This window comes from Monodon monoceros, unplaced genomic scaffold (assembly GCF_005190385.1).
Source record: "Monodon monoceros isolate NGI ecotype Baffin Bay Population unplaced genomic scaffold, NGI_Narwhal_1 Super_Scaffold_5, whole genome shotgun sequence".
Taxonomy (NCBI): Eukaryota; Metazoa; Chordata; class Mammalia; order Artiodactyla; family Monodontidae; genus Monodon; species Monodon monoceros.
The window spans coordinates 112062261-112089963 of NW_021703782.1; the positions used below are offsets into that span (position 1 = coordinate 112062261).

At 60.2% G+C, this 27703-nt stretch overlaps 1 protein-coding gene across 1 annotated transcript; it reads right to left on the reverse strand.

Annotated features, from left to right (window-relative positions):
• Positions 1-837: 837 nt before the first annotated feature.
• On the reverse strand, positions 838-27493 carry SNAPC4 (small nuclear RNA activating complex polypeptide 4). The gene is made up of 23 exons (XM_029203009.1): positions 27416-27493; positions 26199-26341; positions 25231-25277; positions 23751-23918; positions 23498-23623; positions 22902-22980; positions 22388-22469; positions 21321-21425; positions 21161-21233; positions 20796-20960; positions 17651-17798; positions 17407-17513; positions 17199-17293; positions 15066-15160; positions 10808-10887; positions 10043-10498; positions 8556-8799; positions 8041-8111; positions 7420-7524; positions 6666-6693; positions 4130-5745; positions 2866-2996; positions 838-1993 (listed from the first exon to the last, which is right to left on the reverse strand). The coding sequence occupies exons 2-22, from the start codon at positions 26326-26328 to the stop codon at positions 2874-2876; spliced, it is 4143 nt and encodes a 1380-aa protein (XP_029058842.1). The 5' UTR covers positions 26329-26341; positions 27416-27493; the 3' UTR covers positions 838-1993; positions 2866-2873.
• Positions 27494-27703: the final 210 nt, after the last annotated feature.

The following is a 27703-nucleotide window of genomic DNA, read 5'->3' on the forward strand; positions in this document are numbered from 1 at the left end:
CCTGCTTGGAGCCCCCCGTGCGCCTCCCCGCCGGCCAGCCCAGTGCCAGGTCCCCGGGGCCTGCCCTGGAGGCCCAGCCCCGACCCTGCAGAGTGGGAGCACGAGCCGTGGCTCTGCCAGTGTTGGATGAGGCCAAGCCACCGTCCCGTCCATTCTGGTTCCATAAGGACTGCAGCGTGGTGTCCAAAGAGAGCATGGGGCTGGTGGGGGCGGCGGGGCTGCAGGCCCTAAGCCTAACCCCCAGCCCATGGTGCAGCTGGCTCAGCCTCTCCCTTCCTGGGAGCAGCCCCTCCCCACCAGGACACACGGGACAGCGACAGCAGGGCCGCAGGGGAAGCCCCAGGCCACCGCCCCACCAGAGGGGCCTCACTGGTTGAACTGAGAGAGCTGCCACCTGCCAGGTTGAGCAACAGCTCCGGGAAGGGGCTGTGGCTGGGTGGGCAGGGGCCTGACCAGCACTGCTGGCTCCCTTCCTGTAGGGTCCTGAGCCCCTCAGCCCCAGGGTTTTTCTCTGCCTCCTGGACCCATGGTGGTCAGTAGGCTAAACCCCGGGAATCCTGGCACCACCAGGCGCTGCTGAGTGGCCGGGCCTCCCCGCAGGCCTCCAGGAGGCCCAAGGTCACCCTCCAGGCACGACCCTCCAGGCACGACCCTCCAGGCACGACCCTCCAGGCGTGGGCAGGCCCCCAGGCCCCTGGGGGAGCCGTGTTCTGGGGATCCTGCCCCGGCCTGGAGGGTCTGGGGGGGAAGTCCTGCTACAGGAGTGGCAGGAGCTGCGGCTCTGCGCACCCAGCAGGCAGAGGGCCGGTGCCGGGCCCTCCGTGACCCAGTGTTTCCTGTTTCATGACATGAGGCTAAGGAAGGAGTCTTCCTCATGGTGTGTTTATGAATTAAATAATAACAGCGCTATGTTCTCTGACCATGTCAAAATCAAGCTAGAAATCAGTAACAGGAGGACATGTGGAAAATCACTAAGTGGGAATTAAATAACCATCATCTTAGACAACCCACAGGCCAGAGAAGATCACAGGGAGCCTGGGCTGGTGGGTCCAGTACCAGAGGCACAAAGTGACACACACACACCCACGTGGCGAGTCAGCCTGTGGCTGTGCGACACGACGTGTGGTGTCTGGGTGCGGGCAAAGGGGAGACAGGTGACCCCAAGTGACTGCTGTCTGGGGGAGCAGGACACACGCTGGGCACTTGTCCCATTTCTCTGTGTTGGAAAATTTCCCTAATAAGGTGAAAGCAAAGGGGAGCAGCGTGCAAGAACAAAGCTCCAGGAAAGCCAGTGTCCCGGAGGTGTAACCGAACCCCCACACCCGAGCTCCTTTAGGCCAGAGGGACGGAGAGGCCGCGGGGATTCGGTCTCCTGCCAAAGAAATGCCTGCACAGGATAAAAAGGGCACTGGCTCGGGGCTGTCGTGGGGGCTGTGGGTACTCAGGCTGCCGCTGGTTCTGGGGACCCGCCTGGGTCAGCCTGTGTGGTCTGGATGGCAGAAGTGGGCCCGCCCCATGCCTGTGGCGGCACCCGGGTGGGCGCTGGGCTGCCCTTCCGCTTGGAGCAGCCCCCAGCCTGAAGGCCAGAGCCACAAGTGTTTCTCGTGAGATGGGTAACCCTCTGTTTCTCCCCCTCCACAGGCCCCTAGAGGCCAAGCGTGAAGGGGCTCCGTGGACCCCAGGGCCCAGCTGGCGCACTCCCCACACATCCAGGGGTGGCCCAGTCCCTCTGCACACCGCCCAGTACCTCAGGACGAGACCACCAAAAGCGCATGGCTTGCTTTTAATTAAGAAACAGGACATTTCTTCATTCCTCCCGATATCATGGTTTGCACTCGGGGACCAGCCGAGCCCATCACGACGCGGCCACTGTTGGCAGAGCCCTTCTGCCGCGGGCTGGGTGCCGGCCTCCCGGGGTGGGCAGGCTCGCTGGGTCCAGCACGAGCCCCACCTCCTGTCGGCAGCAGCAGTGGCTGTCCGGCCCTGGGAAGTCCTGGAACACAAGATCACCCTGATGGCAGGGGGCCCTGACCCCAGCCGGATGGGAACGCAGAGGGACAGCACTCTGCCTCATGGGGCAGGGGGTGCTGGAGTGAGGCCTCGCAGCCCCCCTGCGGTCCACGGAGCGGGCCGTGCGGAGGACTGGCCCTGGAGCCTGAGTGGGTTCTAAGCAGGCCCACCCCAGGCATCCCCTCTGCGGTCCCCCACCCCCCCAGAGCTCCTGCTCCTGACTCTAGCCATCCAGCCCAGGACCCAGAACCTCCCACAGTGCAGCCCGCGCTGTGCTGGAGGACCCAGCTCCTGCCTCTGCGACATCCCCCCCGACCCGGGTCTCGGCGTGTGAAAACCGACCATGCTGGGCCTATTTGGCGCCTGCTGTCTGGGCACTGGGGACCCTATGTTTGCCCTACGGGCTCATGTTCCGGGGAAGACAACAGACAGATACACAGATGGACCACGTCAGGTGTCAGGGAGGGGCAAGTGCCACGAGGACAGATGGGCACTGGGACAGCGATGCCACCTTAGGACGGTTGGGGAGGGCGTCTCTGAGGAGCTGACCACCGAGCAGAGACCCGGATAGAGGGGTGACAAGCCTTGCAGACAGACGGGGAGGAGTCCCAAGCACAGAGGACAGAAGTGCCAAGGCCCCAAGGCACACGTAGGCCGGCAGGAGGGAAGCAGCAGAGGCTGGGGTGTGGAACCCAGTGGGAGAGGGGAGAGTGAGGGAGGGGAGGGCCTCCGAGACCCGGCCCGCAGTGGCCTGGGTATACCACACCCCACCCCGCGTGATGCCAACAAGCTGAGATGAGCTCCTGAGGCCCCGTGTGCCCAGCGCAAAGCTGAGGGAGGGCCCGGGTCCCTCACCCTGCCGCTCACTCCAGCCTCCTCCGCTTCCGGGCATGCCGGGCGTGCCGTGTCTGGAGCACGTCAAGCTCATCGGGACCGTCCGGGCAGGAGGGGGCAGAGGCCTGTCCGGGGTGTGGCGATCCCTGAAACTAAGTCCAGGCGGAGAACAAGAGTGACTCTCCAGCCAGGATGGGCAGGGGACGGGGTGGCGGCAAGGGACAGGTAGCTCCTTGGACTTGTCCCCGCCGAGATGGGACAGGAGCTGCTGCCTTCCTGGGGTCACACGCGGGCTCTGGCTTTCCGCTGACCCCTCTCTCACTCGGGGGCTCCAATCCCCTCTGAGCAGCCCCCCTAGAGCCAGCCACTTATGCCACGGTTCCCCCAAACTGGGCTGGCCGGGCAGGGATGGAGGACCACGGAAGGCTGCACACACTGCGGGGGACAGCGAGCCTTTTGCCCTCAACACCTATTTAGGGCCCAGCAGTGTTTTGCCTTTGCTTCAGTCCAGAAGCCCCCCCGGACTCCTAAGGCCGTGCTCCTGGGAAGGAGGGGGGCCGGGCCGGGCCGCGGGCAGGTGGGACTGGCACAGCTCAGCGACAACCCCGCCTCCCCGGCCCCGGCAACGCATAAGGGTGGCCCCAGGCTCGACCAGGCCAGCAGCGAGGCCACCCTGCGTGAAGGCGAGGGACTGCTTCTGGGGATTCTCTGGGGGGTCACCACCTGCTCGCCGGACACCACCTGCCAGGGACCTCGGGGCCCTGTCCTGAGGCGACCCGGCTCTCCTGCTCAGCCCAGGCAACAGGGGCTAGGGGCTCCCTGAGTGCACGGGTCAGGGGACACCTTCACACGTGTGTGCGGCGGGTTTCTTGTCAGGTAACAGTTACGGTGGTTTGCTTCCACAACTTAGAGAACTCTGGACGTGGACGTGCTGGAGTCGGCAACTGGACAGACCCCCCAAAAGTGCAGGCGCACAGACCCCCAGGGGTGTGTGTGTCAGCGTATGCACGCGCGGGGGGCATGGAGACTCCTGTGGATGAGGCCTGGGTGGCGGGACCCCCATGCCGGCAGTGAGGTTCCTGCCGCCGGAGTCCGCGTGCGTGGGGTGCACAGAGCGGCCTCTTCCTCCGCAGAAACCAGCCGCTGCCCCCCCTGCCGTGACCTCCCCTTGCTCCCACCCCCAGTGCTCCGGGCGAGGGCCGACACCCACAGGGGGTGAGGCGCCCCGGGGGATGCGGACGGGCATGGGGAAGGGGGCGAGGGCTCCACACCTGCAACCACCTACCTGAGCAGGCATGGCGGCCGCCTGCGGACCGCTGGCTGGGTCCCCCGGCTGCCCAGCCACAAGCTCTGGCTGACCCGCGTTGCTGTCATCACTGTCGCTCTCGGGGCTGGACCTCATGGCTACTGACAGGGTGGTGGGCACGCCGCGGGGGGACAGGGTGGCCAGGAGCGCGGGGAGGGCGAAGGCCGCCAGGAAGCGCACCCGCAGCAGCAGGTAGGCCGGGCTGTCCCGGAGCTGCTCGCGCACGCGCCCCAGCGAGGCCTGCAGGGCTCCGGCTGCCCCACTGGGCACCAGGGAGGCAGCTCTGTGCTCCAAGGCCTTCTTGCGGAGCAGGAGGCCAGACAGCGTCCGCAGGCTGCACAGCGTGGGAGGCTGGTAGGACAGCCTGCTGCCCAGGGGGGGCACACGCACCCCCCGCTGCCCCCTCAGCCACTCCCGCACAGCTGCCTCGCCCTCCTGGGAGAGGAGGCACAAGTCCAGGGCCCTCTTCTCAGGCCTGCGCCAGGGCGGGGGTGGCCCCTCCAGGCCCAAAGGCCTCCTGGGCTCCCCTGGCCCTGAGGTGGTCCCTGGGGGCTCCGCTTCAGAGTCGCCAGCCAGGGGCGTAGCCTGGGAGGACGTCCTGGGTACAGACGTCTCTCCAGGGGAGTGTCCCCCAGGGCCATGGGCCATGTCCACCTCCGCAGGGCTCTGGGATGTGGGATGCGCCGGAAGGGTCAAGAGCTCTGTCCTGGAGGCAGGGTCTGATTCTGTGTCCGTGTTGGTTGGGGGCTGCCAAGGGCGGCCCTGCCCAGGGAGCCTGGGGCCCTGGCCTGCCTGAGTCGCAGTTGGGGAGGGCAGCAGAGTCACCGATAGCCCTTGAGGCTCAGGAGTCCCTGCTGGCCTCGGAAGGCTCACCATCGCCTGCGCAGGCACAGAGAGCAGCCCCTGGGCTGTGAGCACCCAGGTGACAGGCAGAGGAGTGCTGGCTGCCGTGTGTGTGCCCAAAGCTGGTGTCAGGCTGAGGGGCTGGACAGGCAGCCGAACAGGGCTGGGCGCTGCAGTGAGAAAGGGTGGTGCCTCGGGCACGCCCTGCTTCCGGGACGTGGCAGGGGCCTGAGACTGTCCGAGACTGCTTGGCCGGCAGCTCACAGGGACCTGGCCGGGGCCCAGACCTGGGACCCTGGAGGCAGCAGGGGCAGCCGGGGCCTTCGAGGCTCCTGTGGAGGCCGGAGCGAGGGCAAAGGCTTGCAATGTCAGGGGTCTCTCCTTCGCGGCTGAGCCCCAAGAGCCTAACGCACTTGAAGCGGCCGCCACAGGGCCCCCAGGCCCAGACAGCACGGCACCGGAGACTGGGGGGCCTTGGGGGGCCAGCGGCTGGAAGACCACAGGAGAGGAGACCAGCACCTGGGGCAGGAGGACCGCACGGCCCTGGGCAGCCTTCCTGGCTCGGGCCTCCCGCAGCCGCTTCTCCCGAAGCAGCTCAGACACAGTTTTGGGCTTGGGCCGGGGTCCGGACGGAGCCGGCGGGGGTGCCTGCGGCGTGGACTCCGCGTGGCAGGCCTGCGGCCCTCCGCTCCCCGTGTGGCAGGTGCTCTTCTTCGCAGCTCCTCGGGCCGGCACACTCTGGAGGAGGCAGCCTGCAGGGAGGACAGGACACTGACTGATGAGCTCCCGAGATAGGACGCATCCCAGGGGAAGGGCCCTCACGGTGGGCAGCTGCTGGGCCTGGCATCTGGGCCGAGAGGGGCACATCAGCCTGGCCGCTCGTCCCCGGGCCTCCCCTTGCACGGCAGCCCGAGCCGCCATGCTCCTGCCCCAACCAGGGCGGGCCCGGGAGGAAGGCCAGCCCACGACGGCCCTGCGCATCACCCCTACATCTCAAACGCCTTCCAGACGAAGACTACTGGCTACACTGCCCTCCTCCCTGCACACCACCTCTCAGGACCCCAGACCCTCGCCCGACTCTGCCGGTGTGGGCAGACTGACGGCCACAAGCAGGAGAGGCCCGTACCAGATGCTGCCCCACCAGCCCCACCAGCCAGGCCTCCTCCCTGAGGTGGCATTCAAACGGACCCACCACAGGACGTCCCTGGTGGCGCAGAGGTTAAGGATCCGCCTGCCAATGCAGGGGACACGGGTTCGAGCCCTGGTCCGGGAAGATCCCACGTGCCGCGGAGCAGCTAAGCCCATGCGCCACAACTACTGAGCCTGTGCTCTAGAGCCCACGAGCCACAACTACTGAGCCCAGGTGCCACAACTGAAGCCCACGCGCCTAGAGCCCATGCTCCGCAACAAGAGAAGCCACCGCGATGAGAAGCCTGTGCACTGCAAGGAAGAGCAGCCCCTGCTCACCGCAACTAGAGAAAGACCGCGCCCAGCAACGAAGACCCAACGCAGCCAAAAATAAAAAATAAATTAATTGAAAAAAAAAAAAACCAACAAAGAAACAAAAACGGACCCACCACGAGGCACTGAAATCCAAAACCTGTAACAGCTCTGGCCCTTTCCCCAGTAAACACAAACCACCCAGATAAAGGGAGAGGCAGATGGGCAGTACCTGGGGTGTTCTGGGCACTCGAGGGTACCTGGAGAAGAAACCAGAGTCAGCGCTTCAGGAAAGTTCCCAAGGGCCCGGACCCGCTTCTCCACCCCCACCAAGACCGCCACTAGCCTGTCGCCCCGCCCCCAACGTGACTCCACCCAAAGGCCCCCTTGGGAGAGCTCATCTCGGTGGGGTCAGGGCTGTGTGGGCTTTGCAGGGAGAGGCAGGGGACCTGGCTGTCTAGGCAGGAGGGCACGGGGCTCCGTGGCCTGGATGGGCCACCACAGGACCGTATCCGGTCCTCCGACCAGCAGCACTATGCTGTCATTTCCTCCCGAGGTGGCTGGGCTCAGGGACACAGCCCCCAGCTGCAAGACTCAAGGATTTGGCCACCGGCAGCAGGCTGCCACCCCAGCTGGGCCAGTGCCCAGGGCAGCGGGCGCCCAGTGGCCCCCACGCTCCACCCAGGGGAGGTACGGCCAGGCGGGAGGAGCACACGCTGTGCAACCAGGCGGCCTGAGCGCCAGCGCAGGCCCTGCAGCCCCTGAACTCGCCTCAAAGCCCCTCCGGGCCCTGGGCACCCCCGGGAGACGGGCAGATGCCTCCCAGGAGCCTCTCGGGCTGTCCCCGGCCTGCAGGGACCCAGAAATGCCTCTCTCCCCAGCTGGACAGGCGCCAGCTGTCCCGGGCAAGCTGTGCCGCTGGGACGGGAGGGAAGGGTGGCGGGAACCAGGGAAGCCCGTGCCTGGCCCTCACCCTCACTCCTCACCTGCAGGAGTGGCGAGTCCCGGGCACCAGCCTGGAGCAGGGCGGGCGGCCGGGCCTTCCTCTCCCGAACAACCTCCATGCAGCCAGCTGTGTCGATCTGGAACAACTGAGGGATGTGGACACACACCACCACGTGACAGGAGGCCTTCCTGCCCATCCTGAGGCCCCCCGCCCCCTGCAGGGCCAAGGCCACGAGGGTGTCTGTGGAGGGACTCAGGCCAGCGCTGACCGCAGCTGCTCTCGTGGAGCAGACCCAACGCCCCAGAGGCCTGGGCTGGGCCCGCACAGCCCCTTGAGGCTGTGGCCACGTGGCTCAGGCCCTAGCCAGGACTCGGGTTCTCCAGGCCGCCTCAGTGCCGCCACCTTCCTGCCCTGACCCAGCCCCTCGGGACGGCCCAGCCCCTCCCACACAGGGTTTAGCTGACGGCGGCAGGGACACCGCCCCATGGCTGCCCCTTCCACGCTGAGCTGAACGCTGAGAAGTGTAGGCCACGGAAGAGCCATTTTTAAGGATCCACAACTTTAAAAAGCTGGACTTTAAGTGAATCCACCACAAACTTCAAAACTCCACCAAAAACGCAACGCACAAGAGAAAAAAAGGTGTGCGTCGGTGGCTTCTTACCTGAATGAAGAGGGTGAACACCGGGGTGCTGGCCAGGTGGGCGCCCTGCAGCTGCCTCCTGATGCCGTCAGCTGAAGGGGACAAGGGCACATGTGCAGAGGGGCCCAGAGAACCCACACCCAGCTGCCGCCGCGTTCAACCAGAAAGAAGAGCGAGGACCTTGCTGGCAGGCTGGCACACACTTCTGAGCCCCGAGAGTCCCCCCCCCCCCCCCCAGACAATGTGACCCATACGCGGGCACCGACGCACTCAGAATCCCGAGAAGATGCTCCCGCTTAGGCCTGAGTGGTCACTTCCTGAACCGGCCACCAGGTGCTAAGCAGAACGGGAGAGGCAAAACCAAACACCCCCCCAGGTCGACACTGGGCGGACGGTACCCTCCCCCATCCCTCCTCCCCGGCACGGCAGCTGCGACCTCCATGTGCCTGCAGGTCCCCTCCAGCCCCCCTCCCCAACCGACTCTACCCCTGGGCCCCACGGGAGGCTCCCAAAGGGAAGGGGCCCCCAGGCAGTACCTCGACTGTGCGCCACGGCGGGCCTCCGGGGAGTGCGTGGCAGGATGACCTTGCCCACCCATGGGCTCACGGCCGTCAGAAGCTGGTGCTCAAGGAGCCGCCTCTGCAGGGCGTGTCCCTGGCGCCGCTGCCCGGTCCTGTGCCACAGCGGCCGCACGCAGGGCCTGGCCCTGCCACTGCCACCACCGCCACCAGGGGTGGGCCCCGGGGCGGTGCTGCGCAGGTGCGGCTGCCTCAGCTCCTTCTGTGGGGAGAGAAAGGCCCCTGGGGCTCCTGGCCAGGCTCCGCTGCAGGGCAGCCACGCGCCTACCCTCACCATCCTCCACTCCTGCTGGGTGCCGGAGCAGGGTGCGGATGGGAGACGAGACGGGTGGTGGGCATCGGGGTGGTCTTGGCGGCCTGGGGCGCCGCATCTGGCACCAAGTGGCCACGTCGGTCTGAGCGCCTGCAGCGCTATCTCCAGGGGCCCCGAGTGGACGTCCCCACCCTGACAGACCACAGGAGGCTGCTGCTTTTGGGCACACGCACGGCTCCCTGCCCAGACCCCAAAGCGTCCCGCACCCGCGCCCTGGGCCGCTGGGAAACACTCTTTGGAGTGTGGTGACCTCAGAGGAGGGCAGGGGGGCCCCTAAGGCCTGGCTCCAAGAAGCTGCCCAGCTCGGCCACACCCAGGACTAAGAGAGTCCCCGTTCCTCCGGGCAGCTCCCTGAGCTGATGACACGGCGTGCCTGAGACAAACCCTGGGGCTTAAGGCCCTGCAGTCACAGACTCAAGGAGAGACGATCCCATGTGGCACGGGGGCCGTGGCGTCCACTGTCCCTGGTGTCAGAGAGCGGGCTTCCAACCGCGCCCAGCACAAAACAGCCGCCCCAACGTGGACGCCACCCAAACGTGGCCAGAGCTGTGTCTGGGCCCAGGGCCTCAACACATCCACGGATACGCCCACATGTGACCGGCTGAGTCAGACCGGAGCAGACGGACAGTGGGACCCTCCACAGGGGCCTCCTTGGAAGCAGGGTGACCGAAGGCACAGCTCCTCCTCGCTGAGCCCATCTCCCGCCCCACAGCTCGGGGCAGCACCCACCCTGTCCCTGCAGCTCTCCCACGGAGCTTTGAAAGCAAGCAAGCTGGGGGATTTCCGGGAGGTCCAGTGGTTAGGACTCAGCGCTTTCACTGCCGGGGCCCGGGTTCAATCCTTGGTTGGGGAACTAAGATCCCACAGCTGTGCGGTGTGGCCAAAAAAAAAAAAAAAAAAAAAAAGCAAGCAACAAGGTGGGGGAAATGGAGGGCCGACCTCAGGAAGCAAGCTTCTGCCTGGGCAGCTCTCCAGAACGAGTGGACGGGTCAGGAGTGCACACTGCAACGTGCAGGGAGGAGGCGTCTGCTCCCACACCCAGGGCACAGCTGCGTGAGCCCAGGCCATCCCCATCCCTGAGCGCAGCCTCGCTGACCCCAAGCAGGAGAGCTCCCACCCGCCCATGGCCTACCTGGCACGCAGGCCCCGTGGAGCTCGAGGGGCGAGCATCCGTCGAGCACGGGCATCTGATGCCTCTCAGGCTGGTGCTCTGGGTCCCGGAGGCGGCCCGCGCCTGGCCTGCCGGCTCTGCTGGGGCTGAGGCCGTGGTGCAAGCTTCCCAGCGGCCACCCTGAGCCGGGTCGGAGCCCTCAGGAGGGCGGGGGCAGGCACCACAGGGTCCTGGCCAGCTCCCGGGCCCCCCTCCCCACAGCTCCCTGGCGCTCTGCCGGGCAGGAACCCACAGGTCCACGTCAGGCACCACATGCTGTGTTGGCAGCAGCGCCTGGCCACCCGTCAGGGCCCCCAGCGCTGCCTCTGGCTCCGAGTCCCCGCTGTCCCCACTGCTGGCGGTGCTGCTGTCCCCGCTGCTGGAGCTCCACCGCACCTTGCGAGGGGGCCGCCGCCCCCGCCTGCGCCGCTGCCGCTTCTGTAGGAGGAGGGCTACTTAGAGGTCCCAACCCCCGGGGCTCAGCGATGGGGGACAGTGGGCAGGCGGGCCAGGCCTCTGGGGAGAGGCCTCGAGTAGGTGCGCCTCCAGGGGGCCAAGGGGGCCGGGTGTGCTGGGTGGAAGCGCCCTCCCGCTGCTCTGAGGACGGAGGCCGAGCTCCCTCTGCCCTCGGCCGCCTGGAAGGAGAGACGCCACAGCCGGAAAGCAGAGGCCCCCATCCTCGCCCGCCAGCCGCCCTCCCCTCATCCTGCCTGCAGTGGCGCCAGCCCCCGGGGGCCGGGGCCTCACCCTGACCAGCATTTTCCACTTGCTCAGGCACTGGGAGCCCGTCCGATGGGGTAGCTCAGAGGCGATTCTTGCCCAGCGACCTACAAGAGCAAAACGACACGGAAGTTACTCTTACGAACAGGTTTGGACAACACAAGCTTAGCAGCTTGGAGAAGAGGGCTCCTCTCCGCCGTACGCTGGCGGCCCCTCTAGCGGACTCGCACTGTGTTCCGTCAGAACCCTCGTGCTGCTCCCACACCCGAGCGGCTCCGTGAGAAGATGGGTATCTGACTCTCAACGGATAGCCAGCCCGAGGGGAGTTCTAGCAAACGCACAACCGTGAGAAAAAAGTCACCCATGTTTATGTGAGACGGCCCTTGAACATCTGCTAGTCCAGGCTTCTAAACCGGACGCTTCAAATTATTTGGTGTTTTCTGCCAGACAGTGCTGGTGGGGCATTGCTTCTACGGGGCAGTCTGACTGCGTGGGACAGAACCCTCAAACCTGGCAATGCTACATCTAAGGATTTCCTCTAAGGAGATATTAACAAATATAAGCAAAGACTGAGCCACTGAACCCTCAGCTCGTTCCACCCCCGTAACAGAAAATGAGAAGCAACTTAAACGTCCATTAACAGAAAAGTGGTAGAATAACCTGTCTACTGTTATCCAGGGAAATATATCACGATTACTGGAAATAACGCTAGGACGCAGAACGTGTACAGACGTAGAGAAACATTAGTAACAGATAACATAATGACACATCATAAAGCAAAAAATAGCTGCTCAATTAAAAGTGGAATGACTCAACTTAAATAAGCTGGCTCTTCCTAGGAAAGCCACCTGCACAGGGAAGTACCCAGCAAGTGCACGCCAGCAGATGGCGGCCACCTCTGGAGACAGGAAATGAGTTACGTTCCTTTTCTTCTTTTCATACATCTCTGCTTCTAAATTTCCTATAATGAACATGAATTAGTTTGTAAAATGAAAAAACCACCACCACCTGCTGAGATGATGAACAATGGGGCAGAACGGGAATTCCCTGCTGGTCCAGTGGTTAGGACTCTGCGCTCTCACACCGAGGTGCGGTCTTTGGTCGGGAAACTAATATCCCACAAGCTGCATGGCGTGGCCAAAATATTAAAAAAAAAAGGGGCAGAAGAGCTGATGACCAGGGAGGCAGCCTGGGATGAGAGCAAACCACAGGCCTCCAGTGGTATCTGCAAAACTCCACCATGAACTCAAAGCTGTGAGAAGCCCTCGGACAGCAAATGCATCAAGAACACACCAGAGATGCCAAGACCACGGAGCAGGGAGACCCTGAGCTGACCTCCCGCGGACACACCAGAAGGACAACTACTCAGAGTTACCGCACGTGAGAACGGCCTGGAGGCTAACGAGATATTTTCCACAATCGAAGGCACAAAGAAGAAACCAAATCGAGACGGGGAGGAGGGGTAGAGACGCAGAGCAGTCAGGACGCACACCTCCGGGTTAGCAGCCCACAAACGGGAGGAACATCACCATCACAGAAGTCTTTCTCCAGGAGCGTAGGGTCTGAGCCCCACACTGGGCTCCCAATCCTGGGGGTCCTGCACCAGGAAGACAAGCCCCTAGAATATTTGGGTTTGAAAGCCAGCAGGGTATACGCTTGGGAGAGCCAGAGGGCTATGGGACACAGAGACTCAGCTCCCTTTTTTTTTGCGGTACATGGGCCTCTCACTGTTGTGGCCTCTCCCGCTGCGGAGCACAGGCTCCGGACGCGCAGGCTCAGCGGCCATGGCTCACGGGCCCAGCCGCTCCACGGCATGTGGGATCTTCCCAGACCGGGGCACAAACCCGTGTCCCCTGCATCGGCCAGCAGACTCCCAACCACTGCGCCACCAGGGAAGCCCAAGAGACTCCGCTCTTAAAGGGTGCACTCAGAATCTTACGTGAGACAGCGGTTTGCAAGGAGCCTGGGTCAGATATGCTTGCCGATGGTGGAGAGCCTCCCAGAGAGGCAGGAGGTAAATGGAGCTCCCCCTGGGGATGGAGACGCTGGTGGCAGCCATTTGGGGGAGCCAGGTCCACTGCAGTAACACCAGTGCTGGTGGGCGCCATTCTGGAATCCTCCCTCTAGCCTATTAGCTCTGGGGACATGGCCCCACCCGCCAGAAGCCCTGCTCCAAGCACCGCTCCCCCACCCCGGATGTGCAGCCAACCACGCAGGAAGCCTACCCTGCCCTGCAGCAGGCCCACAGCCATTGTACCAGGGCCGGCCCTGCCGACCAGCACCACAGTAGTTGACCCTGACACAACAGAAGGGCCCACAAAGCCCATGTAGGGGCACCCCTAGAACACAGAGCTCTGGTGACCAGAGAAGACTGCACTGCTGGGCCCATAGAATGTCTCCTACATACGGCCACTTCTCCAAGATCGGGAAACCTAACTGACCTAACACACAGAAACAGATAGAGAGAATTAAGCAAAATGAAACTGACAGTAACCTAATAGTAGTAGGGGACTTTTAACATCCCGCTCACATCAATGGACAGAAAAAAAAATCAGTAAGGAAGCACTGGCCTTAAATGACACGTGAGACCAGACGGAATTAATAGATATATACAGAACATGTCACCCCCAAACAGGATACACATTCTTCTCAAGTGCACATGGAACATTCTCCAGGATAGACCACATACTAGGCCGCAAACAAGTCTCAATAAATTTAAGAGTAAAATCATATCGAGCATCTTTGCTGACCACAATAGCATGAGACTAGAAATCAACTACAAGAGGGACTTCCCTGGTGGTCCAGTGGCTAAGACTCCACGCTCCCAATGCAGGGGGCTGGGGTTCCACCCCTGGTCAGGGAACTAGATCCCACATACACGTCACAACTAAGAGCTCGCGTGCTGCAACTAAAGATTCCGCGTGCCGCAACTAAAAAGATCCTGCGTGCCGCAACTAAGACCCAGCACAGCCAAAGTAAATATTCAAAAACACAAACATGTGGAAGCTAAACAATCTGCCACTAAACAACCAATGGGTCACTGAAGAAATCAAAGAGGAAATAAATACCTGGAAACAAATGAAGATAGAAACAAAGATCCATAATCTATGGGATGCAGCAAAAGCAGTCCTACGAGGGAAGTTTATACCAATACAAGCCTATGTCAGGAAACAAGAAAAACCTCACGTAAAAAATCTAACTTTACACCTAGAGGAACCAGAAAATGAAGAACAAAGCTCAAAGTTAGCAGAAGGAAAAAAATAATAAAGATTAGAGTGGAAATAAATGAAACAGAGATTAAAAAAATAACAGAAAACAGTCAATGAAAGTTAAGTGCTGGTTCCTTGAAAAGATAAACGAAATTGGGAAACCTTTAGCCAGACTCATCAAGAAAAAGAGGGGGCCCAAATCCATAAAGTCAGAAGTGGAAAGGAGAAGTTACAACCGACACCACAGAAATATAAAGGATCATGTAAGATTATCACAAAAAATTATACACCGAAAAACTAGACGATCTAGAAGAAATGGATAAACGCCTAGAAAAGCACAGTCACCTAAGAACGAGTCAGGAAAAAACAGACAGTGTGAACAGACTGATTACCAGTAATAAAATTGAACCAGTAAAGAAAAATAAAAAAATAAATAAAACAAAACTCTCAACAAACAGAAGTCCAGGACCAGATGGCTCCACAGGTGAATTCTCCAAAACATTTAAAGAAGAGCTAACACCCACATGTTCACAGCAGCACTATTTACAACAGCCAATATACGGAAGCAACCGAAGCGTCTATCGATAGATGACTGGACAGACAACGATAATGAAAATGTAGTGTCTGTACATACGATGGAACACTGCTCGGCCACGAAAGGAAAAAACAGAAATCTTGCTATTGGCAACAACACGGATGGACCTAGAGGGTGTTAGGTCAAGTGGAATGAGTCAGAGGAAGTGTGACTGCACTCGTGCACGGGGTCTAACGCACAAAACAGACAGACGCCAGGCTCGCAGATGCAGAGAACAAATGGGTGGTTGCCAGAGGGGAGGGGTGAGGGGTGAGGACAAACAGGTGAAGGGAATTAGGAAGGAGAAATCTCCAGCTACCAAATAAATAAGCCAGGGGACGCTCTACACGGTAGAAGAAACATGGTCAATGACGTTATAGTAACTTTGTACGGGGACAGGTGGTTACTAGACTCACCACGGTCACCCCGACACACGCAAATGTTAAAATCACTACGGAGTATGTGTGAAACTGAAAAACCAAAACCAAAAATGAGAACTTACCGACACCATATTTTTCTATTAATTCAATTAACTTTTCCTCTTCTTTGGAATTCCATCGTCCCTTTTTCAAGCCAAAATGTAACCTTCTGAGATACCTGAAAGCAACATAAAAACAAAGGGACGTTTTAGAAGCCAAGATGGCCTCCTGCTGCCGCCCTGGCATCTGCAGTGGTTTCTAAGCTATGACACCCAGGGCACAGGCAAACTGGACTTCAGCAAGACAAGAAACTTGTGTGCTTCAAAGGTCACCGTCAAGAAAGTGAAAAGACAACCCACAGACTGGGACAGGGTATTTGCAAATCACGGATCTGCTAAGAGACTTGTATCTGGAATACATAAAGAACCCTTATAACTCAATTTTAAAAATGGGCAAAGGACAGAAATAGGTGTTTCTTCAGAGAAGACACACAAATGGCCAAACACAGGAGAGCCACTCAACACCATCAGTCTTCAGGAAACGCAAACCAAAATCACAGGGAGATGCCACTTCACTCCCACTAGGATGGCTCGAACCACAGGTAGTAAGTGTTAGTGAGGATGTAGAAGACTGGGAGCCTCCTACACTGCCGGTGGGAATGGAAAAGGGTACAGCCACTCTGGAGAATAGTCATTCCTCGAAAGTTAAGCAGAATCACCATGGGACCTAACAATTGCACTCGTAGGTGTAGCTGAGAGAAACGAGTATGTATATCCACACAAACACTTGTACACAAACGTTCACGTTTCCACGGTTCACCCATGCTGTAACACCCATCAGAATACCCCTCACTTCTAAGGCTGAATAGCATTCCAGTGTCCCTACATTAGAAGCGCATTTCGTTTATCCGCTCATCTGCTGATGGACACTCGGGTTGTTTCCACCTTTTGGTTGCTGTGAAGAGTGCTGCCACGAACACGGGCGTACAAATTTCTGTTTGAGCCCCTGATTTCAATTCTTTTGGGCACTGGGTGGAATTGCTAGGTAATGTGGTACTTCTCGCTCTATCTTTCTGAGGAAGCTCCACGCTGTTCTCCCAAGTGGCTGCACCATTTTATACGTTTTACGATCCCACCACCAGTGCACAAGGGTTCTAATTTTTCCACACCCTCCCCAACACTTGTTATTTCCTATTATCTATAAACATTAACCGTCCTCAGGTGTGTGAGGTGGTATCCTGCTGTGGTTTTGGCTTGTATTCCTATAATGACTAATCGTGTTGGCATTTTTTCATGTGCTTAATGGCCATTTGCAAGTCTTCTTTCGAGAAACGTCTATTCAGGTCCTTTGCCCACTTCTTAAAAAATAAATTTATTTATTTATCTATTGGCTGCGTTGGGTCTTCGTTGCTGCACACGGGCTTTCTCTAGTTGCGGCGAGTGGGGGCTACTCTTTGTTGTGGTGTGTGGGCTTCTCACTGCGGTGGCTTCTCTTTGTTGCGGAACACAGACTCTAGGCGCGTGGGCTTCAGCAGTTGTGGCTCGTGGGCTCTAGAGCGCTAGCTCAGTAGTTGTGGCGCACGGGCTTCGTTGCTCCACGGCATGTGGGATCTTCCTGGACCAGGGCTCGAACCCGTGTCCCCTGCACTGGCAGGCGGATTCTTAACCACTGCGCCACCAGGGAAGCCCCCTCTGCCCACTCTTGAACTGCTGTTTTTTGGTAGGGAACAGCGTTTCTTTGTGGGGTGACCAAAACGTTCTAGAATTGACTGTTGATGATGGCTGCACAGCTCAATAAACACAACGAAACCCACAGAACTGTACACTTTAAATGAACGGATTATATGTGAATTACAGAATAAAGCTGTTAAAAAGAAAAAAGAAAAAAAAAAGCGAGCCAAGAAAAGGACGAAGCTGAAGCTGCCTGCCAGGAACCCTGCCACCAGAGATCTGGGAGAGGAATTCAGATCACGGGGCTCAGGGAACCTGCCAACCAGGGGATCTCAAAGGATGTCCAGCTGAGCCTGTACACAAGCCTGGTCTCAAAAAGAGGCCGCCCTGCTTCCTGAGCAGGTGAGCCCTGGTGCGCCTAGGCCCCAAGGCCACGGCCTCCTCCTCCACCAGCAATGATCCCGGGCCAGCCTCCCAGCCCGGCCCGCGGCCCACACGGAAGGAACCCCAGCAAGGCCTTCCCTTGCCCAGCGCTGTCCGACTCACCGATCTCGGCACTGGGCATCGCTCCTACCTGGCACCTCTTCCCGGATTTTAAACCAACCCTGCTCCCCGTACTTGGCAACTGCCCGAAGCAACTTCTGCAGAGAGAGGAGCGCACAAACGGTCCCTCTGCTGCCACAGTCACGACCTCCCCAGGCCCAGTTCAGTTTTAAACTCCAGGCTCCAGCTCCCCTGGGTCCTGCAAGCGTACCGCGTCTTCCTCTGGGGCCCAGAGACCCTTCTTCAGGCTGGGGTCCAGGCTCTTGGTCCAGCGGTAGATGAGCTGCATGGAGTCCCTCCCCTCCATGTAGTAGACGACTGGGGACAGAGGGGCTCTGTGGGTGCCACGCTTCCCGGCCGCCCGGGACGACATGACCCCCGCTCCGCCCCGCCAGCTCGCACAGCTATGACTAGGGCACGGCCGGGGCCTCCGCCCTCCCGGGCACGGGACTCACTCCTCCGGTAGGGGATGTGGCTGCCGACGCGCATCTCCTGCACAAGTCGGGTGAGCACGCGGTCCTCCTCCTCCGTCCACTCCTTGCGCTTCAGGGCCGGGCTGTGCTGCTGGTACTTCTGCAGGCACTGGAAGGCACTGCGGCAGGTCTGCCGGGGCCAAAGCACAGAGCGGGGCGGGGGGGGGGGGGGGGGGGGGGTTACTGGAACTCGCCACGCACGGGGGATGCCCAACTGCGAGCCAAGGCTGCACTCCTGCCAGGCCCCTGGGGGACAGTGGAGAGTGCCCCCGACAGAAGGCTCGGGCCCACTAAAGAGGGTCCCCAACACTGGCTTATGAAAGCAAGTACGTCCACAAGCCGTCAGAGCTCCCCATTTATGTGACACCAAAACCATACTGTGAACTCAAATTCCCAACAGCGGCCTCAGATCAGCCAAGTCTACGCGCGAAGGTTTCCTGCAAGGCATGTGCCGGCACCGTGGCGCGGACCCTGGAGCCCTGAGGCAGTCTCTGCAAAGCCTCCATCAGGGGTGGCCGAGCGTCGCCCATGCAGGGGGCTGGGGGTTGGGGTTCTGGACGGTCCCTGGTGTGGCATCTGCGTCTGGGACACCCTCGCAAGGAGAGCTCCAAGGCGACGGGCCCCCGGCTTTCACCAGAGTTCCAGCTGAGCACACAGCCCCCAGTCCCCGCCGCGAACACTTTTGCCCAAATCTGCCCCCTCACTCATCTCCTACGGGGAAGGGGTTTTCCAAGAGCCAATTAAGGCGGTGTGAACTGTCTTCTTTCCCAGAGCAAGCTCTCTGGTTACAGAGCACAGGGTGGGCAACCTCCTGCAGTCCATTTAGTTGAGGTGTGCAGGTGGTGAGGCCTTTGGAGACGCGACACGAAAAGCACGACCCACTGAAGAAAGAACTCGTAAGCTGGACGTCATTAAAGTTATAAACTTCTGCTCGATGAAAGACGATGTCAAGGGAATTAGAAGACAAGCCACAGACTGGGAAAAAATGTTTGCAAAAGACACATCTGACAAGGACTGATATCCAAAACACACAAGGCACTCTTAAAACTCAACAATCAGAAAATGAACTACCTGAATGATAAATGGACCAACAGACACGTCACCAAAGACGATACACGGATAGCGAGCAAGCACGTGAGGAGAAGCACCATGTCGTGAGTCACCAGGGAAATGAAAATTAAGGTGAGGCCCCACTACGTCCCTATCAGAATGGGCAAGATGTGGACCCCTGACAACACCAGATGCTGGTGGGGGTGTGGGGCTGCAGGAACCCTTGTCCGTGGCTGGTGGGGACGCAGGTGGTGCAGCCATGTTGGAAGACAGCGTGGCGGTTGCTTACAAAGCTAAACATAATGATCCAGCAATCGTGCTCCTTGGTATTTACCCAAAGGAGGTGAAAACTTCTGTCCACCCAAAAACCTGCACATGGATGCTTACAGCAGTTTTATTCATAACTGACAAGTCCTGGAAGCACCCAAGATGCCCTTCAGCAGGCGAATGAAAAACTCTGGTCCATCCCGACAATGCAATATTATTCAGCGTGAACAAGAAATGAGCCACCAAGCCATGAAAAGACACAGAGGAATCTTAAATGCATGTCCATAAGTAAGAGAAGCCAATCTGAAAAGGCCACATGTTGCATGATTACAAACACATGACATTCTGGAAAAGGCAAAACTATTGAAACGGTAAACTGAACGGTGGTTGCCAGGGGGTGGGGGAGGAAGGGTGCATAGGTGGAGCACGGAGGACTCGTAGGGCAGTGAAACCCTCCTGTACTAGACAATAATGGTGGGTACGTGTCATTGTACTTCCGCTGAAACCCGCAGAATGTGCAAACCCCAACGTAAACCATGGGGGATCACGACACGTCAACGTAGATCTGTCCTTGGTAAAAAAACATGCCACCTGGTGAGTGACGTTCATGACAGGGGAGGCTGTGCACGTGCGGAGGCAAAGGTGCACGAAAGACCTCTGTACCGTCCTCCCCATTTTGCTGTGAACCTTAAGCAGCTCTAAAAAACGGTCTGGGGATTCCCTGGCGGTCCAGCAGTTAGGGCTCCGCGCTTTCACTGCAGGGGCACGGGTTCAATCCCTGGTCGGGGAACTAAGATCCCGCAAGCCGCACGGTGCGGCCAAGATACACAAAAAAAGTCTTAAAAAAGAAAAACACTAAGGAACTAAAGACATAAAGGGAATTCTCTGGCAGTCCAGTGGTTAGGACTCAGCACGTAGAATGATTCTTCTAAAGCCTCATTTACCAAGCAAATAAAAGCTAGTGTACCAAGTCGCACAGCAGCTAAACGTATACAGCAAAGCTGTGGGCGACACGAGGACAAATCGACTTTTTAACAGTTATGTCAGGCTTCATCCGAGTTCCGTCAATACAATTCTTTCAGAGAGCAAAATTCAACAATATAATAAGCTCCATTTAATAGGCTTATACGGAAACCCAGACTCTCAGGGCAGAGGGCACGCTTTTGTTTCTGAGCGGCTTTGGTCTGCTGCAACCACGTGCCTGGCCACAAAAGTGAGAAATTTAAAAAATGGAGATGTTTACAGACTGCATTCCCAGGTCATAAAATTCAAACTAAAGAATAACAAAAGGGATTCCAACACACCTCAGTAATTAAAAATGAAAAAACACATTCCTACATAAGCTAAGATCCAAAGAGGGCATGAAAACTGAAATCACAGCCACTCCAAATCCGATACAAAGGAGACACTCCATACCAAGCTGTTCTCAGAAAAGCAGGCCTTAAATGCCTCCATCGCTAAAGACACAGGTGAGAGAACTCGGTTCTCGCCTTAGAAGATAAGAAAGATAACAGAACCCAAAAGAAACCAGGGAAAGGTTCTTCTCAAACCACCAAAACAACTAGAGAGAGACAGGCGGGAACTCGGGGAGGGAAGGCATTTGGACGGAGCTCAGGCTGGTCTGGGATGTGGGTGGAAGGCACGTGAGCTCTCAGAGAAGCAGCGGGGTCTGAGGAGCCTCCGAACTCCACCTGGGGACGCGTGGAGGGGGCACCCTCCCCCAGGGCCACAGCCTCGAAAGCGTCAGGAGGGAAACCTCCCACAGCTCCAGGGGACAGCCCCGCCCCCGCCCGGGCCCTCCAGCCCTCACCCCCAGCTCGTCGGCGATCCTTTGCCAGTGCAGGTGGCCGTGCGCGGCCGCGATGGCCTGCAGCTGGCCCAGCTCGCGCGCGCTCCACTCCTGCTTGTTGATGGCCGGGTGCTCGAGGTTCTGCCAGAAGCTGCGAATCTCCTGTGCGCCGCGGCTGCCCTCGAACTGCAGGCGGAGGGGTCTGTGTGCGGGGCTCGGGGGGCCCGAGACGCGCCAGCAGGGAGAGCCCCGGAAACCACCCCGCGCTGTGGACGCGCACCTGACCGGAGAGGGTCACGGCAGGTCTGGCGGCCACGCGGGTCTCGGCCTCGCTGCCCGGTGCCGACCCCCACCCCAGCTCCCGGGACGGAGCCGCCCCAACTCACGTTGACATTGGAGATCTTCTCCCAGTCATGGTCGTCCAGCCTGTTCCCCAGCAGGGACTCCTCGGGCAGCTGACTGGAGGAAGGGGCCAGGGCACGGGGTCACGCCGGACTGCCCTCGGCTCGCCCCGCATGACACCCTCCCCGGCAGGACCCCACTCACTTGATGTCCCGCACCTCCTTCTCAGCCTCCCTGGCCTGCTTCTCCAGGATCTGCCTCTCCGCCTCGCTCGTGCTGCTGCTCTGTTTCTGCTGCAAATACTCGAGCCTGAGGAGCAGGAAGAGGCACCAAGGTTACCGACGGTGCTGCTGTGCCCCGCGGGGGCACATGGGGGTCTCCGGGGCTAGCTCGGCCTTTCCACAGATCCGGGACACACCCCGAAGAGCTGGTCACCCCGACGCCGTACCCCACCACGCAGCACGGCGACGGGAAGCACAGACTCGGCGCGGGGTCCAGAGGTGAACCCCGCTGAAGCAGACGAGCCGCGCACTCTCTGTAAGCTGCCCTGGCCCTCGCGCCCGCAAAGAAAGCAGCGGCCCTCCCGCTGGGTGTCACGACGGTCATGCTGGCAGCCAATGTGGCAATGCTGATGTGGGTGACACAACACTACCGGCGCCCCACGTCCCAGAGCTTGTGTCCACGCTCCCAGCCCTGCGCCCCGCACACAGTGAGGCCCTCCAGACATCCTGACCCTCACGCCCAGCACCGAGGCCGGAGCTGCAGTTACCACTACCGGAAATAACCGTTTCCAGAACAGGCCGAGCAGAAAACCCAGCTCTCCTACAGCCCAAGGAGCGACCCAACTGTCACCACAACAGATCCTGACCCACACATCAAGCCGCGAGGCAGTGGGCAGCCCCTGGGACCCCTGGCCCGACCCTAGGTGCTGTGACGTGGTCACGAGACACCATGCTATCAGCACACGTGGACGCATGTCTTGCAAATGGTCCTCACTTCCAGGGATGGAAACTGAGGCCCAGGCCAGAGAGAGCACCCAAGTCACATGACTTACATGGCCACCAGGACTGCCCCACCCTCACGTGCCACCCTAGACGCCCGGCTGCCCTACATGGGAGAAAGTTCAGGAGCAGTGCCACTCCCGCTGCAGCGGAGCGACCCCAGCAGAGCAAGGGGCACGGCTAACGGGGCCTCTGGCCATTGTAAGCCGCCAGCCTGGACCGGCCCCACCCGGGGGCAGGCGGCTTCCCATTCCCCGCGTTCAGACTTACTTGAGTAACTTGGGCTGGAGCAGACGCTGCAGGCGGTCGCTCACCACTGACTTTCTGAGCAGGACCTTTTCCCAGGTCTTCCCTGAGAAGAAAGGAGAAGGATGTGGTTGTGCTGTTCCCAGGACGCGTGTGCCTCGGTCAGACCCCCTCAGCGACCCTTGTGCCCTGTGCAGGCCCGCGGAGAGTAAGCGAAGGTGCTGGCGGGCGCCCCGGGACTCTCCCCAGCGTGCACCCCCGGGCAGGGCCCCCAGGGCTGTGAGCTCAGGAACGTGGCGGGAGTGACCAGAGACCGAGCCCAGGGTGGGCGGCTGGGCCTGCCCCTCACGACAGTGTCACCGCAAGGACCCCACCCGGCATGGGAAGAGCAGGGCTTCGAGTGACCAGGCCCAGGGGTCAAGGCCCCGAGGAGCCTGGTGGCCCACGCCTGTGCGGAGGCCTGGGAACAGGCAGGGTGGGGTGAAGGCCCCTCGAGCCCAAGCAGGGCAGGTGCTGAGGTTTGGGCCTGGGCTCTCACACTTGGTCACCAGGAGCTCCTCGAAAGCCTTGATGCCCTGGGCGGCCCTCTCCCGCGTGTCTTCGTTGGCAGGAGGCCCCTGTCGGAGAGTGTCCTGTTATGATGTGGATGGAACCCAACTGTGCTCCCCGCCGGGACTCGGGACCCCATCCCCCAGCTTCTCGAGCAGCCCGGCCGCGTGTGAGGCCAGGCCCCGGACACCTGGCCCTAGAGCGCTGCCTTGAGAACGGCTCTGGACACCACCTGGTGGCACACGGTGAGCTCAGTGACTCCACGAGTGCTGACGAGGGGGGCGGGACTGCCATCAACCACGGGGACACCTCTGCTGCTAGGACTCCACACTCCTGCCCACGTGCCACATCGCCAGGAAACGCCCCAGGGGCTTCTCTGTGCAGCGAGGTCAGCTGCCACCTTCCAGGGGAGGAGACCTGGACTTTCACCCCTGAACCCGGCAGTTTTAATTTAGGGAGTCTGGAGAACACTCTCTTGAAGAATCCAAGGGAAGCCACGACGCCCACAGAGGCTGTGGGGACGAGAGCCCCTTCCCACAGAGCCTGCCCACCCTCCCTGACGAGAGCAGAGCCTGCACCACTCACCACTCCGGTGACCTTGTCCTTGAAGTAGGGCTTCATGAAGTGCCCCATATACAGACTCGAGGGCAGGGTCTTGCTGTCCTTCACCCTGGAGCCCTTGCACCCCACCAGTTCCCACATAACTTCCTCCTGTGGCAGACACAAGGGGCCACCTGTGGCCCAGGCAGCAGTGCCTCCCCTTGGAGAGGAGGGGACCCAGAGCCCTGGTCCCGGGAGGCCTGGCTGCAGGGCTTCTTGGGGCCAGACCCTGTCCTACCTGCTGCTCCCGGTTCCGGGCCAGCAGCAGGCTGACCTCTGCCAGCTTCTCCCGGATGACCTCCTGGTAGACCATGTTCAGCTGCAGGCAGGTCTCTGGGTCTTCAGGGAGTGCCTTCTCCCTGGGGTCATCCTCATCATTGCTGGCCTCCCCCCACCTTTCTCCTTCCTGGTGACAAGCGGAAAACTGCAGGTAAGGGAACACTCCCGCACCCTCTGGGCCCCAGTGGAGCTACATTCTGGCCGCTGGGCTGGCGTGAGACCACCCTGACAGAGGACCACACAGCGCACAGACACATTTCCTAGTTTTAAGACAGTTCAATTTATGTGTAATTTCTGGGCTTCCCTGGCAGCACAGTGGATAAGAACCTGCCTGCCAACTCAAGGGACGAGGGTTCGATCCCTGGTCCGGGAAGATCCCACATGCCACAGAGCAATGAAGCCCGTACGCCACAACTACTGAGCCTGTGCTCTAGAGCTTGTGAGCCACAACTACTGAGCCCGTGTGCCACAACTACTGAAGCCCGCACACCTAGAGCCTGTACTCTGCAACAAGAGCAGCCACTGCAACGAGAAGCCCGCACACTGCAACGAAGAGTAGCCCCCGCTCGCCACAACTAGAGAAAGCCCGTGCACAGCAACAAAGACCCAACGCAGCCAAAAATAAATTTAAAAAATTAAAATTAAAGAAAAAAAAGTACTATCTAAGAATAAGTTTCAGGTGGCGAAGTGTAATGAAATAAGCAGTTTTCACTTCCTACGATAAAAACTTCTGTAAAACTTGGACTTTGTAAGAGGCTCGCTGGCAGCCGCGGTGAGCGGGAACAGGGGCCGCTGCAGCGTTGTAAGACTAAAAACAGAGCCAGCCCCAATGTCTATCTCGAGATGACGAGTCTCAAAACCATGGAACTACCGTAAATCCTCATCAGAAGGACCACCCAGCTACTAAAAACAGGAAGCAATTCTGTTTCTATTGACTTGATGAAAATAACAAAAAGCCAACTGTAAAAATTTTCCAAACTAATGTAAAATTACAACATAAGCAAAAAACAGTTAAAAACCGGCACCACCTTTGTGCTTTACTTGCCAGGCGCTGTTCCAGGCCTGGTACGTGTGCACTGACTGGTGCTGTGAGTGCCCCCATGGCACAGACTGGGAAACTGAGGCAGAGGTGAATACGGGGCAGGACCCAGGCAGCCTGCTCAGCCTCCTGCGTGTCAGGTCACATCCCCTGACGTCAGTGGAGCCAACAGGAGCTCAGAGGAAGCAAGAGGTGTGAACGCCCGGCTGTTAAGAGCGGTCTATCCAGGGGCAACCTTACTTCCGATGGTACTTCGGGGTGTTTCCTCTTTACTAACACACACGTGTTACCTTAAAGATGCAGAAAAACCAAGACGAGTTCAGGACACCCCCCTCCCCGGAGCCCCTGGCAGGGTGGTGTGCCTGCCTCAGCGGCACAGTCATCTCAGGCCAGAAGTTACCGAGGGCAGTGGGCCAGCGGCGTCCGAGTCCTCGTCGGGCAGCGAATCTGCAGGAGCGCAAGCACATGTGTCAGTTAACTACGACGGAGACGGCGGCTGGTGATGGGCCGCCACAGGCGCCGAGGAGACCGACGGCCAGCGCGGCACGCGGCGCATCTCCCAGGCAGACAAGAGAGGGGCGGAGGCCGGGGAGGTCCGGAGGGTGGGACCTGTGCTGCGTGGACCTGCCCCTCCCCGCCCGTGCCCAGTGGCCGAGCACTGCCCATCGACTGTGTGAAGCGGGCACTAGGCCTAGGGCAGGGTCAGCCAGAGAGAGACGACGCCAGCCCAACGCGGAGCACCGCCGGGCACGCAGGGACCATGACGGCGGGGACAACCAGGGCAGGCTTCACAGGAGACAGCTCTGCCCTGGGGGAAGTGAAGCCACTCAGAGGAGGGGACAGGACAGGCACAGAGGCCCCGATGCCAAGTGAGGGAAGGCCCTGGTGTAGCTGGGAACCGTGAGAGGCTCGGTCTCAGAGCTGCAGCTGGGCCTGAGTGGGCTGAGCAGGCCGGGGCCCTGGACGGCTCAGCCACTGCAGGCAGGCCTCCAGCCAGAGCTGCGGGGAGGGACACTCAGGGCCCAGGAAAGCACGCGGAGTGGACAGAACAAGAGCCCTGGCAGCAGGGTCCTCGGACAGAGGGCAGCTGCCTGAGCCCAGGGAAGAGATCCACGGGGTCTCAGCGGTGGTGGCTGTTCAAGCACGGGGCCGAGCTCAGCCCTGGAACCTTCCGACTGCCGAGGAGGGCAACACGGCCCCTCTTCCCAGGACAGCCGGCTGCACCACGGGGCAGGGCGCTCGCACGCAGCCAGCGGGGCCAGGGGCTGACGGGGGGGGTAACACGCTGTCCAGCACCACAGCACACTGTGGCCGACCGGAGCCCGAGGGCAGACACGGCCGCTCTGACCAAGGAGCGTACACACTGACCTGCATCAGAATCCGAGTCGAGACTTGACTCCGAGATGTCCACGTTGATACTCGAAGAGCCGGGATCCAGAATCCTTTCCAACTCCCTGATCTCCTTCGATATTCTGACTCTTTCAGCATCTATATCCATGACGTCTGCCCGCCTGCAAAATACGTTATCTTATAAGCCAAGGGGGTGCAGGAATCCCACCGGCCCTCAGACGCGCAGCCCTGCAGGGGATTGACCAAAGCAGGCACCAGGCGAGAGGCCGGGCCCGGGGAGCCCTGGGACCGACCTGACACCCACCTGTGCCCCGTGAACTCCCGCTTTTGCTCTGTCAGCCGCCCTGAGTCTGCGACCAGCACAGGGCAGGAGAGTGATGGACACCAAAACAGTCCAACTGCCACGAAGCCATGAGTGAGCTGGCCACCCAGTGCGTTAAAAGGAGGGCGTGGTGGCAAAGTCACTAGAGGACAAGAATGAGGCCCATGGACCCTAGGTGCAGCCGCTTGCCCGCGGCACAGACCTGGACGCACAGGGTACTGGGCAAGCGAGCACTGAAATACACGCTGACCAGGTAGCAGGGCTCAAAGCCCTGGGAGGAAGCCCCCTGGACCTGCTGTAGCCCCAGCATCTAGCACAGCACCTAGCCTTCAGGGCTGTCTGACACTGAACAAACCCTTGCTGAAAAAACAGGGACCTCTTTTCTTAGGAACAAGGATGTGGAAAGTCTAAAAAGGGGTCGAAGGTGGAAGAATAAGTGGGCGGCAGGGGAAACGCCAGGGGAACAGAAGCACAGACCCAGGAGCCCAAACCACTCAGGAGCAGCCTCCTCCCGCCCGTGCAAGGCCTCTCCCCGCTGCAGGCGACGGGGGCCTCCACTGCGACAAACAGGGCCGCCGCCAATCGGAGCGTCCCCAGCTCGCGCAGCAGCACAAAGCTGAAATGCAAAGTGTTTATAACCCAGCTCGGCTTGAAGCCAGCCGGTCTGCAGAACCGACAGCAGCTCCGGCTGGGCGCGGGGCCACTACCTCCTCGGGCAGCGGGAAGGAGGCCTCCAGGACGGCGGCGCGGTCCCGGCCCAGGGGCCCCCGCGCGTCGGGGCGCCCCGCACGCTCTGACCCCGACGGCGCCCGCTGGGCCCCGGTGATGATAAGCCCCGCGGCGGACCCCGCCGACCCCCGCCGCTCCTCACCAGCCGCCCCCCGCCCCTCGGCCCTCCCCCGTCGCTCCTCACCTGCTCGCAGAGCTGGCGCCCGGCCCCCGCAAACCTCGCTTCCAGCAGCAGCGCTTAGACTGAGCCGCACACCGGAAGTCCCGCCTCCAAGGCCTTGGCGGAGGCGCGGGGCACGCCGGGACGGGGCTCTCGGGCGGGCCAGTGCTGCCTCCGTGCGGCCGCCCGCGGGACTACCCGCGCCCGCCGGCGCCTCGCTGCGGCCCCCAGGGGCCCGGTCACCGGGTCCGGAGAGTCTTCTCCCTCGCTGTGGGACCTCCCGCAGCCACCGAGCCTGTCTGTGCTGTTTCT